The sequence below is a fragment of the Neodiprion virginianus genome, chromosome 4 (genome assembly GCF_021901495.1).
Source record: "Neodiprion virginianus isolate iyNeoVirg1 chromosome 4, iyNeoVirg1.1, whole genome shotgun sequence".
NCBI classification, from domain to species: Eukaryota; Metazoa; Arthropoda; class Insecta; order Hymenoptera; family Diprionidae; genus Neodiprion; species Neodiprion virginianus.
Window position 1 is genome coordinate 35,425,273 of NC_060880.1, and position 12,766 is coordinate 35,438,038.

At 42.9% G+C, this 12,766-nt stretch overlaps 2 protein-coding genes across 4 annotated transcripts in view; one reads left to right on the forward strand and one right to left on the reverse strand.

Moving 5' to 3' along the window:
- The window catches only part of LOC124304088 (uncharacterized), a 37,330-nt gene that overhangs the window by 16,843 nt on the left and 7,721 nt on the right, over window positions 1-12,766 (forward strand). The window contains exons 1-2 of one of the 2 annotated variants that reach the window (XM_046762085.1): window positions 10,964-11,102; window positions 12,046-12,186. In XM_046762085.1, coding sequence (XP_046618041.1) covers window positions 11,057-11,102; window positions 12,046-12,186 — 187 coding nt within the window. In that variant the 5' untranslated portion in view covers window positions 10,964-11,056. Of the gene's footprint in view, window positions 1-10,963; window positions 11,103-12,045; window positions 12,187-12,766 lie in introns of those variants that run through there. The other variant, XM_046762084.1, reaches the window with a different exon arrangement.
- On the reverse strand, window positions 1,236-9,244 carry LOC124304091 (cuticle protein 64-like). Of its 2 annotated transcripts, none has more exons than XM_046762094.1 (2): window positions 2,794-2,866; window positions 1,236-2,251 (listed from the first exon to the last, which is right to left on the reverse strand). In XM_046762094.1, exons 1-2 carry the CDS (start codon window positions 2,860-2,862, stop codon window positions 1,562-1,564), a joined length of 759 nt encoding a protein of 252 aa, XP_046618050.1. In that variant the 5' UTR covers window positions 2,863-2,866; the 3' UTR covers window positions 1,236-1,561. The 2 variants fall into 2 exon arrangements, 1 of the variants encoding a protein (XP_046618050.1); XR_006908055.1 differs by lacking the exon at window positions 2,794-2,866 and adding an exon at window positions 9,094-9,244 and having other exon boundaries at window positions 2,197-2,251.

Here is a 12,766-nt window from a genome sequence, read left to right on the forward strand (position 1 = left end):
AAGAGAATTCAGAGAGGTCGACTGCAAGGCACTGCAAATCCGATTTTACAGAGAAAGATCGATTCCACTTGCTGCAACAACTCCTCGAGGTACTATTGTGGATATGTACAATACTTGCTTGCTGCCACCGTTGTTGATGTCGTCGCGGCAGCAGAGAAGTGAAAGCCAAATGGTATCGACGAATTTCCGAACGTATTCCACACAGTTAGCGAACTGTTTTTGCCGCAACGTTGTGCAAACGAGGGTTGAATTTATAGATTCTACGTATATGTAACGATTTTTTCACTAAATCGCATTGCAATTTTCACGATGACGAATTACACAGATCGACAAAAAAAAAAGAAAATGTATTTCTTGAGTTTATATTTAATTGAATAAATTTTTATTCTACACGTGAAATAATAATGAAAATTTCATTCATTGGTTATAAAGTTTGCTTTTGTCGTTTTTGCGCTTATAAATAAGTCTTTGGTATAATAAGTTTTTGGTCGATAGTATAATAAGCAGCAGGTAGCAGCACGTTGAAATAAAAAGCAAACTTTATCCAATGAAACAATTTTTTGTCTAGAAAATTTCACGTCCAGAACCCAGACTCAAAAATTAAATTTGAATTGTTTCAACTTTCGTCGAAGTAACTCGGTGCAAATAATCCGATCGAAACTCCCTCTCTATTTTTGACTCTCCACCTCACTCGTTGGCAATTTTCGCTGCCGCCCAGAATGGATTTTTGCACTTGATACTTTTCTTTCCGTACGACACGATACACTTGTATACATAGCTTCGCATTATTTTATATATACCTTATACCAGCGACAAGAGCCTGCAGCACGTATGCACCCATATTCTAATTCCGTCAGAGTCGTTCACCTTTCCTCTGTAGCAATAGCGCAGCAGACAGCGGTTTGAAATTTTCCCCAAAGTTGAACCGCAGCTGCGAAAATATGACTATACGTACGTCGTATCCACCCGTCGCAGGATCGCTACCGTGCATATATGAGCCAGTCGCAACCGCGTACCAACAACTTTCCGAGGCTCTTGAAAACGTAATTAAACACCCGCGCGCACAAACGCTGCGGTGCAAAGCAATTGTACTGCAAAATTGTTGTGTGCCGTACGTGTGGACGCTTTGCGTGGAATGGGGTTTTCACACGACGTAACCATGCAAAAGAATCAGGATTGACGCACGTAAACTTGACACTTTTATGAAACAAATCGTATATTAGTCGAAGCTTGCTTCCAATTTAATCGTACTGTACAACACCTACAATATTACAATAAACGATGAATTCGATTTGGTATACATGTAATAAACACCTCTACAACGCATCGGTAACACTTATACAGATATAAACGATATTATACGATAGATAAAACGTCCAAGGTACGGTTATTCGTACAATGACAAGAAAGTTACGTAGACACCTATTACGCGATATTCATCACGAAGATGAAGCTAGGTTGAAACATCCAAACCTACCGAATGATTACTTATGTTATCATACAGCTTACGATCCTGGTTAGCTTAATATCCATCGCACCTTGGTCTGGTTTGACCGAACATCTAGTGATGATGATGGTGGCCCTTGAAGTGGTGATGATGGTGGTGACCGTGTCCCCCGTAGCCACCGTATCCGTAGCCATGGCCGAACCCTGGACTCCCAAAACCGTGACCATAGCCGGCTGCTCCACCGCCATATCCAGGCGCGTATCCAGCTCCAAAATCGCCGCCGTAAAACGGGGCGTAGTGAACTGGGACCGGGATGGCCACCGGATGTGGAACCGGGACTGGAACGGGAACCGGCCGGTTCACGGTCACCGGGAAAGGGACGTGGCGGTGGACCACAACCGGGACGGGAACCGGGACCGGGACCGGCTTTGCGACCGGGACGTGTCTCGTTATGGGAACGGGAACGGGGACTGCGACAGGTTGAGGAACCGTGTAGAACGATCCGTCGCCGTAGCCACCGTATCCACCGTATCCGTAGCCGCCACCATATCCGTAACCGCCACCGTATCCCGAGTATCCTCCGTGTCTGTGAACGCCGTGACCTCCGTGAGTCCCGAGTGCTGGTCCCGGATAGTAGACGCCTCGTTTGGTCGGTTTCAGGGATGAAGACCCGGAGCTTTCGTCGGTGATTGAACCGGCATCGGTGTTGTCTTGACCGAGATCGGCTCCAGCTTCGGCGGCAACATCCTCGTTTTCGCTTCGGCTCGAGTTAACACCCACGCAGAGGGCTACCAGTAGAATTACCTGAAATTAAACGGGAAAGAAGGAAATCAGAGGATATGTTTACCTCGTGGTTTTCTATTCCGTTGTTGTTCGCCGGGTATTGAAAAGCTCATTTGCGAAAAGCTTCCTTTCGTGATAAGCTTTGTTTGGAGGGTGGGTATGACGGTGTTCTGCAGCCAGCGTGCCTTGCAGGGATTACCTATCACGGGAAAAAACCTTGGATAGGGACGGAGGGGGGGAAAACTTATTTTATACACCGTACGTAAGGATCCTTGGTTTTCGCTCGCTCACTAGACGCTGAGAGTACTTTGGTAGTACCTTTAGAGGTTCGCAATCAGAAATAAACCGTCGACGATTCCGTTTGAAGGAATTCTTGAAATACCCAGAACCAAATAAGCCTAACAATGTAAATCATTGACTTTTGGTTTCTTTAATTTTTTACCGCGCATTGAACCGTGCCGCTGCATCTGATCGTCGATCGGCTCTCTAGTCACGGAGCAGTGAGAGTGTTTAACTTTGTGGAAAGCGTCAAGCAACGTCGATAATTGCAACGTTCATCGTACCTTGACGATGGAACAGCGAGCACAAGTCACCGGTTCTGAGCTGATTGTCAGCTCGATCACCGCGCCCATTTGTGAAGACCTGCCGTTTCGGCGAGTCTCTAACGACGCAATGGAAGGTTCCCACAAACGCGTATGCAAACGGTGTGAAATCTTACAATCAACATTCTTCTTGGCCCCCCTCCCTCCCCTATACTGCCATCTAGTCAACTTGGCACGTGCGTACGAGACAAAGCGGGTTATAATATATTGAAACACACGCCGTTAACCCGTCGTCTACACGCCTATACTTCGTCTATAACCCTGCTTCGTGCTTCATTTTGTATGCTGATATCGTAGCTGTTTACCATTACTTGATTCTATTGAAAAATCTCTGTATTCCTTCGCGGTAATGAACTATTGGCTTCGGGCAAGGGATAGTACCTACAGATAGGATTCGTTCGAGAACATACCAGTTTTTACTCGTCCAGCAGTTGCACGGCAATTAATCGTTGTAGCGTTTTTCTGCGCGGGCATTGGCGAGGGTTTTTTTTTTTTTTATCAAGGATGATCAAAATGCACGGTGGTCTGTTTTTTACTAGACCGGTGAAAATCCCGATTTCAACATTTAACGAAGCTACGCTACCGAAGAAAATAATTGGTAACATTTGACACCGTCCGGCTAAGTATTCGAAGGGATGCACGATGCGTGTGGATGTAAAACCCGGGTAGCATATACGTGCAACTGGCGGATCGAGTGGGAGGTATGAGTAAAAACAGCGTTTTCAAACGTTATATACCACTGACTTTGCACAATACGAAAACTGCCGAGCACGCTGCACACACGTAGGTGGATACTTCTCGTCCAGATTCGCAGCACGGAGAAGGCAGACCGACTTTTTTGCTTGTACTGGCGCTTCGAGCCCGACGAAGAAGTGTGAAAAAGAGTGGAAATGATAAAAAGTAACGTTGAAACCGGCAGATTTTCTACGGATTAGTTTGTCTATTATATCGGTACTCACAGCGTTGATCCGTAGGAACTTCATGTCGGCGCGGTTATCGCGAAGACGGCTGTCGTCGCAATTCAAAGATTCGGCTCGGTTGCTGGCCTATTTATCCTAGGAATCGGATCGGCACTTGCCTCCCCTTGAGGCGGTCTCGGGGCTGTGATTCCGCCGGCCTTTCTCTCCTAATTAGTCCTTTCCCTACTTCCTTCCAGGTTCGGAATTTTGTCATTTCCGTCCGGTGACCGGTGACCGGTTACTGTCTGTTCCCGGTTTCGATCGACTCGACCGGTTAGAACAGGTCCTGTTTCCACACTCTGCAGGAAGTGGCGTTAAAAATGGATCTGGCGCTGGTCTCGTTTCTCCAAATATGTTTACCCGTTTTCTACACCTTTGCTATAGCCGCCTATCGTTGGTGGATTTTCCTGATTGTCCGCTACTGCTGTGAAGCGATGATTGAAAGTGCGGAACCCAACTACCACGAGGATTACCACTTTTACCCTAGAACACCGAAGAGATGGAAATTTATCCATACTTCGGATCGGGGTCCTTCGATCCTTCCGATTAATCCAATCGCGTGATTCTCGTTTGCCGCAGGACCTCGGATTAAGAGGATGCTACGGTTGATTTTTACAAATGATGAATATTGCTCTGAAACTGTGCTACGTAGTGGATCGTTTCTTTGGGATTCGATGATTTATGGGTAACAGGATCTAACAAAGTCGTGGAAATCATCGAAATCGTGTAGATACCATTTTTTCGCGTGTACGCGTCGGTTACTTTGAATACTCTCCAAACCTACGCATCACTGGTGGTGATGATAACCCCATTCTACATTCAATGCCGAACATATATATGCAAAAATAATTGACTTCCATTCAATAAGTGCACCGTAAAAGAAGAACCTGTAATTTTATGCACGATCCTATTAGAATTAACGAGTCTCGATTGACGCGTGTTCCGTCGGTCGATTAATATTGAAACGAATTGATTCTTTTCTCGATTACGACGATTTTCACGACTTCGTTAGATCCCGTTACTCACGAATCATCGAATCCCAAAGGAAAAATCCGCTACGTAGCATCCTTTCGGAGATACGTTCGTCTATTTTTTTGTCGAAATCGATCGGAGCTTCCTCTTAAAGGGAGAACCGAAAATCTGTTCCGTTTGTATAACCTTACTAGACGCCAATTTCTCACCCCATCGAAAATAGCCGATCTCTATGCGCGCCTGGAAAAAAGTAGAAAGAAATTTCCATTTGCATAATATTTCTCCGACGATCCGCAATTGGAAGCCGGTGTATGGATTCCCTACCCCGTCTGTTTGCCAAAGTTTGCGTCACACCGACGACCGTGCGATGTAACGGGTAGCCGAGTCGTTCGAATGCTCAGAGAGTCGAGTCTGCACATGGCAAACTTCAGTTTTAACAATGGTCAATAACGGCGTTCTTCTTCCTCGCAGTTTACACTCATTGTCAAATGCAATTCGGGCATTTCTCCCGAAGAAGAAGAAGGGCTTGGAAACAACTTATTCCACGCTATTGCAACAAGGCACACTGCACCGTGTCAGCTCAAATATTGTAACAAATGGGTTTTCGTACCGGGCAAGGTAACTCGGCAAATGATCTTCTCTACGTGTGCACGCTCTCACACAACCTCGATCGCATTCGCACCCACCGGATGCACAGTCTTGCGTGACTCCGGTCGGCCAGGTCGCCCTCTGCCCTCGCTGTGTGATCCGGTGCTGCTGGGATGTAACGTGCGCGTGATTCCTTCGGGAACAGGCAATCCACGCGGTCCGTGTATATCCTTCTCTTTATTTCGGGTGCATGCGGTCGAGTAGATGGCAGGTGCTTAAATACTTTAATATCCCAATATAAGGTCTCGGTTTGCGTGTTTGTGCGTTCATGCCGTCGACTTTTCCTCACGCACTATAATATTCTCATCGGTACAACGATACTTTACAAATTTTAGGAAACAAAAATTTCATCTCAATTTTCTTCGTACTTTTTCGACTAACACGCGTCGATTATCTTCTAGGTTCAATGGATATGCCTTCATTTTTTTTTTTTTGCTACTAATTTGTTTGATCAACGATGAAATGTTTCATCAGTGAATTGTAGTTTCGACACTTGGATTGCTGATTCATTAAACTAAATCGAACGAAATCGAGTGTCGGACCGTGAACGTGTTACTTAACGTCAATTGATTGCACTTGATTTATATCGGTATGGTATTACTTTTTCACTCGGAAAAAGGATTAATGGTTCTTAGGCAAAGTTCGTTTCATCGCACTGGATGCTTCGGGCACTGAAAACACGACGAAGTACTCGAAGCTTATCAGGTGCCGAATGAAATTAAGAGTGATTATACGAAGACTCGAGATGCCTGAGGCTACGTCGCAGTTCGTCTCCTATCCCTTTGATTCCAAGCTCGGTACTGTTTCAATCTGTAAAAACTCATCGGCACCTAATGTAATTGTATGCAGAAATTAGCAAGTTTCTCTTAATTTCACCATCGCTCGACATGGAATATTAACTATGGGCAGGCGTTGACCAAAATTTTTTATTCCACTCTAGTACCTACCCAGAAATTAACTACATCATATATTAGTGCAACCGTAATTACAATAAAAACACTCCGAGTGTTTCCGTTAAGCGATTCTTCTTCTTCCTCCTCACCGCCATTATTTACCCCGCTGTGATCGTGTTTCGACTTAGACACGGTAATTACAGGTACCTACCTGTAACAAGGATTTTTCTTCACTCACTTCAAACAGAATCCACACGAACGTGTCAGGATTAAATTTAAGAAAGGAGATGAAAAATTCTCCATGAATCGCAAATTAAAATTTGTTGGGGATTTGTTCACACGGGAACAATGAAAAAAAATGTGGTGTAATTCACGCGCGGGTTCACGTCGCACGTACTTGCCCATTAGTCCAACGAAAACTTTACTCTCTCGGCTTGTACCAACGTTCGTTCGCTTCTCGCGGTGTGCAGGTACATCCTTTGTAATATTTTTCTTCCTCCCCCCTACCTTTTACTCTTCACTTTCTTTTTCTCTTCGCTTCCTCTGTACTTTTGTCGGTGAACCAACGGCCCCGGCAGCTTTGCCAACGCGTACACTTGACCCATGCACCACCTTATACCCTTCGTTGCCTGTAATAAGCGTTGTTACCATAAACACCTACCATTCGTTTAATCAGACATCGTAATTAAAAGAAATTTTTTCCCTCGGTCAACCACTCGTCCCAGTTCATACTTAACGTACCTACACGGTCGTTACGCTTTGACGTCTCGTTGGGTTCGAGCTGGTCGCTATGGATATAATTCTTGGCATGCAATGAAGTATTCAACGGTTGAAGAGTGAAATTCACGATCGAATGAATGAAAATCGATTGTCCCTCGAAAGTAGGTAAACCTTCCGTTGTTAATCACATTCGTATGCAGGGTTGCAGTTCGGGATAGTTCTTCCTCCGACTCCACCAACCCTTGTCCCTCCTTCTAGTTTTTTTTTTTTCTCCAGGATAGTTTTTTGGTTCGCCGGGCATGCGTTTGTGTACGCGCACGCAGTCCGCGCCTTATTCCTCGGGCTCTCGGCACTTTATATTCAATCCAACGTCTCCGTAATATCCTCCGGCTAGTTGGTATGTGTTTTACGTGCATGTGCCGGTGATCGTGCGGAGTACATGAGGCCCGGAGGATATTATAAGGATAGGTGTAGTGTAGGACATCGTGTACCTCGGGATCGTCTGTCGCATAACAAATTCGAAACAAAGAATGTCCCCTCTAATCACAGCCTTTGTACTCTCCATCCACCGTTCGGAAGAAGAAGAAAGCCCTCTCAAGCTTTCCAACCACGAACTCTGGCGCGGGTTCGTTCCTTCGTACATCCACTACACGTACGGCCCTAATCGCTCGGATGGCACAATGGATGTCTTTGCGACCCCGATCTAATTGCAAGGGTTCGATACATGTATAACTTGGTAGCCGCGTTGGTTCTTCAGGGTTTCTGTTTAACGTCGATAGTCCGTTATACACTTCTTTATGTTCGATGGTACATGGAAAACTTATAAAAATGTCACGGTTATCCTCCCCTTACTCAGCCGTTGAATATTGTTGTTATTTGACAAAAGAAATTCACCTACGGGGAAAGAATGAGACAATTTTAAACCTCACTTCCTGTCACCCGAGAGCTGGCGCCGAATGAAATGTCTGCCGGAATCACGAATCGGAATTTCGTGTCACAGCAAATTCTTACGTGGTTATTTTTTCCCGTTATTACACTCCAGTTGCCACCTTGCAGGTTTATGTAACAAACGCTTGAGAATGTCCATCGTCATTGTTCAGCATCGATTTGCGTCAAATATATCGATTGTTTCGAAAACTTCATCAAACTGACTGCACGCGCTTATTTTCGTTCCCATTAACGACGTAAACGTTGCAGTTCGAGGAATCATTGATCGCGAGCTGTGAGTTTGCCGTACCTATACTTATAATTACTCCTTAGAAGTGACTCGCGATAGGAAGCCTGTTTCTTCATTGTGTTCGTCATCTTATTTTTGTTTCACTCTTAATTTGTCCGCCTTCCGTAACGAGCAGCTTCTTCTATATATTGTACATCTCTCGCTTGGTTTGCCTAATTGGATCTTATCCCAAGTCGCCGTTGCTGCACCCGAGCAACTTTCCCCCGTTCATTCCTCCCTCGTATCCAATTTTTTTTTCTTCGTCCAAAATTTCACCCACACAACCGTACACTTGTGTAGAAAAGGCTTGTTCATTGGTTTATAGTTTGTAAATTAGTTCCAAGTTAAATTAGAGTTATTTGTAAATGTTTGATTGGTAGAGAATAAATTCAAGTTTAATAAACAACGCTCTCTTCACGGGATTGTTGTGAAAAGGGAGGAGAAGGCATTCCGTAAAAGATGTTGTAGAAATTGAGACGTTTTCTCAATAATAAATAAAGTTATTTACAAATTTCATATCGCTGGTATCATCAAGTGTACTGGAAAAGTTTATTCGAATTCATTATTCAATTTAATTCGTTCCACCTCTGTTGTAAAAGTTCATCAGAGAAATTCTGGCAACTTTAGTTTATCTAAAAGTAAAAGTCTTCCAGATAACCAAAGACCAGGATATAACCAGCTAAAGTTTTCAAAAATTCACAAAACTTAAAAGGAAACATCTTAAACAAATCACCAATTTATCTTACAATAAATTAATAAGACTTCTCGCAACGAACCAAACAAATAAATAACCTAAATAAAATAAAGTGGAAGATAAAAATTCGGGAGACGACAACTTCCAACGCACACTTACCGCTTATTAAAATTTCTTAATTTCGAGGATGACTCCTTCGCCTCGACGACCGTTTTTTTCGTAACGCCTGAGTTGGCTCTGGTCGTGATATCTTCAACGCTGCGTATCGCGCCGTGAACTGCAACGTACGTACGTCCTCGATAAGATCATCAGCTCAGTCTTGAAAGAGGAGCGCCATGTGCTGTATTTTGTCATCGCCGTGTACGCACGCATATACCATATGTACGCATGTAACATAGGTGTAGGTATTCAAACGTGTATATATATACATACATATGTAAACGTATATATACAAACGTGCGTAACCATGCGTAGCCGTGGGATTCCTAGGCCCGTCCTACCGCGTGAAAGACACAAGCGCACACAAGCGACAAGAAACGAAAAAGTTGAGCACTCGGACGATTTCTTATGTTTTTTTATTTATTTTTTTTTTTTTTCATTTATTTCTTCTCCAATCTCATTCTCGTTTTATATTATTACGTTATCCGTATAGGTACGCTCTCCTCTGGATGTAGGCGGCGTTTCAAGCTGTCTAGACAGGACAACCTACCGCAGCAACAACGGGCACGTGACATAATATTCCTCTTGTCAGGTCTTGTCTATTCTTACAGCAGCTCTGGTATGACGTATCGCGGAGTCGACGATATTATACACTACTAACTGGCATTGTTTATTGTTTTTCATTTTCTTTTTTTTCTTCTCTTTTCGCGTGTACCGCGTACATACGTATCTGCACATCCGGACTTGTTAAAGAAATTTCGGTAGTACGTTGAACGGGTTAATTGATAATCGAAAACTGTTTGGCATTGAAGTGGGTTTTTATTATGAGGATGAAGTTGGTAACGTTAACGTAACGATACATCGGTAGGAAAATTATGGACTAATCATTGTTGCGGTATAATTTTATTATGACTTTCGAGGAGTTGTTGGCTTTGCAACATATGATTATATTTCTCCCAAGCATGTGTAGTTTACAGTAACGTTACTAACTTTGTTCTCATTTTTTTTTTCTGAGGTTTGTACGTCTACATCAACACGTGCATTGAGAAAAATTTCATTTTGTACCTAGAACTATATTTTTCGATTGTGGTAAAAAATAAAAATAGTCAAGGACTGAGCGGTAACGGGAACTAATAATTTCTCTCAGTGTATGTTAAACATTGCATAGGTATAATATTATTCGCGGTATACGACGATTCCGGCAAAGAAACGCAGATTCAACTTTACACATCCAAGCTTTTCCTATTTCTTTTTGCCCCGGCGGACGTTGTTAAAACTGAATGCACTCATTTATAGCTGGCTACTTAATTAGTCCTGATGCCTGATACGGAGCATCCGTGTCTCTAGTTACATTCAAAGTTGCAAGTTATAAGATAACAGACACCGTAAATCGGTTCGTTCTAAGAGATTTCTAAGCATAAGGCGTACGTGTTTGAAACACGTAGGTACAATGCGTATGCGACAGATGCATCGCGGCAATTGCGGGGATGGGTAACTGGTTCTATTATTCCTACTTGAAACAAGCCAACAACTTTCCGAACAATTCTCATCAGCTCATCTCATGCACGGGTATCACGGTTTCACTTTAGCGAACGTTCGGAACATAGATTACAACAACAATTTGTACGACACGTACCTACAAGACAACAACCGGTCATCTAATTGCTCGATCTGTATTACCCTGCACCACGTGGTCTGTTTTGGTGTTGATATTTCGTCGACAACGACGGTTAATGTATCCGTATATACCTGGATGTATACGCACGTAAGCTTGGTATGCGATAAGAGATAAGAGAGATAATTTTAACTCAAACCCAAAGTGCATACCTCGAGTATGATCTCAACCTGCTATTCAGTCGTCCGTACGTTGCCGACAATTAAGGCTGCTCTTGAAACAGTAGTGAAAATCGTCCGAAGAACGTTTCGTTCCCTGATTTCTTCGTTTTGTTTTCTATAATGAGAAATGGAGTCGAGTGCGGTGATAAAGTACAAATCGCAAGTTTTGATAAGTGAGTACCAAATAAGGCACGTCAGGGTCGCGTGTCGTTTTTTCGATTCTAAACTGCAGTTGTTGACATTATATAGCCGTGGATGGTATTTCCGGTAACGATTTGCCGGAAGAAATTCACTCGCGCATTCGTTGTTAATAAGACTACTTAGTGGAAAAATGTGTTTAAAAAATATTTTCCTTATCTACGAATATGCTTCGCTACTCTGAGCAGCAAACTATTATCTGTACACGCTCTAGATATTAGACGGCGAAACTACTGACCGAATATACCAGCCTGACATCATCGCCAACTGATACGAAACTCAGCGTTTGAACTTTACATTTTTCGGTTTCCGGTTCAAGTTCTTGTTCTTTGAAAAACGGTGATTACCGGTATAGTTTTGCTCTGCTACGTATCGAAAATGGAGATCTTCCACAGCAGATTACTCCGATTTAGGGTAGTCGATGGTAAATGAGACAGGGATGTACACGAACGGTCAATTCTGTAGAGCCAACCGTGAACAGAACTTTAAAGAAAAACTCTCTGATGTTCGTTTGAAATCGATGGTTAAAGGCGTCCACGTCATGGTGTCTGGAAAACCGCTTCAGGCGATTCAATATCAAATACATTTGACGTTTATGTGTTTATACGCACGTCTGGGTGTTATGTATTATTTTATACGATAACTCGTCGGATGTTTTAAAAAATTCCTTTTTCACGTCGAATTCGAACGCGAATTTGAAAGCTAGGGATTCGCTAATTATTATACGATGCAGATCAGCGTTTCGCGATGTCAATTAAATTATACATCGCCGCGCGCTTTAGCGGCTCAATGGCTGGATTATAAAAGATGAAAGAAACACTTTGTGTGTTATACACACTGCACTGTGTGTATGGTACTTTCATGGATCTGCACGAGGAGTTGATATTTATTTATCTCTTTCTCGTTTTCTCGTTACAGAACCAGAGGAGTCACAAACTATAAATGCAGGCGCCAACGGTATCGACATCGAACCGAAACGCACCAGTCCCGATGACAATCTAATCACCGATGAAGATGCTACCCAGGACACCAGCGATCAGACCCAGCAAACAACTCCGGGTAAATTTTCGCGACGTATGATGCGTCTAAATTTTATACAATAATTCAAATTCATTCGTACAATTTATATACATATATATATATATATATATACAGAATTGAAGAAAAAATAAATCAATGAATTTCGATCCCCTAAATTTGATCCAGTTATCGTTTTGCCGATTCGTTATCGCGTTGTACGATTGGGCAGGAGAAAATTGAATACAAAACGAAAGTTTCCTCATCTTCTCGATTACTCTATAAAGATCATAGTCGCAAGATATATACATATATGTGTATATTATATGAATAGGAGTAATCTAGTTAGTTCCATTGACGATGTTAAATTTATCTGAAATGACCCCGCTTGATAAACTATAATTCGTCGAGACAGAGACGCTCCGATCATACATATCCTCGCTCTTATAACTTGACGGGTAAAACGATATCATTTTCAGAGCATCTCGACCCGAATCTTTAGTGACGCGTACGCTGCGCGATGTGCTTGGAAAATTTATAACCACGGCAGGGATAACCCGCGTCCTCTTTATGTTATTCAATTGAATCTAATTGAAGAAGTTTTATGACGCTTGAATTGTCG

Bases quoted from the DNA above. Each gene is read 5' to 3' on its own strand.
- LOC124304091 (XM_046762094.1), bottom strand. From the start codon at position 2,862: ATGGGCGCGGTGATCGAGCTGACAATCAGCTCAGAACCGGTGACTTGT. The intron at 2,252-2,793 runs GTACGATGAACG...GTTTAATTTCAG, and splicing joins CTCGCTGTTCCATCGTCAAG to GTAATTCTACTGGTAGCCCT.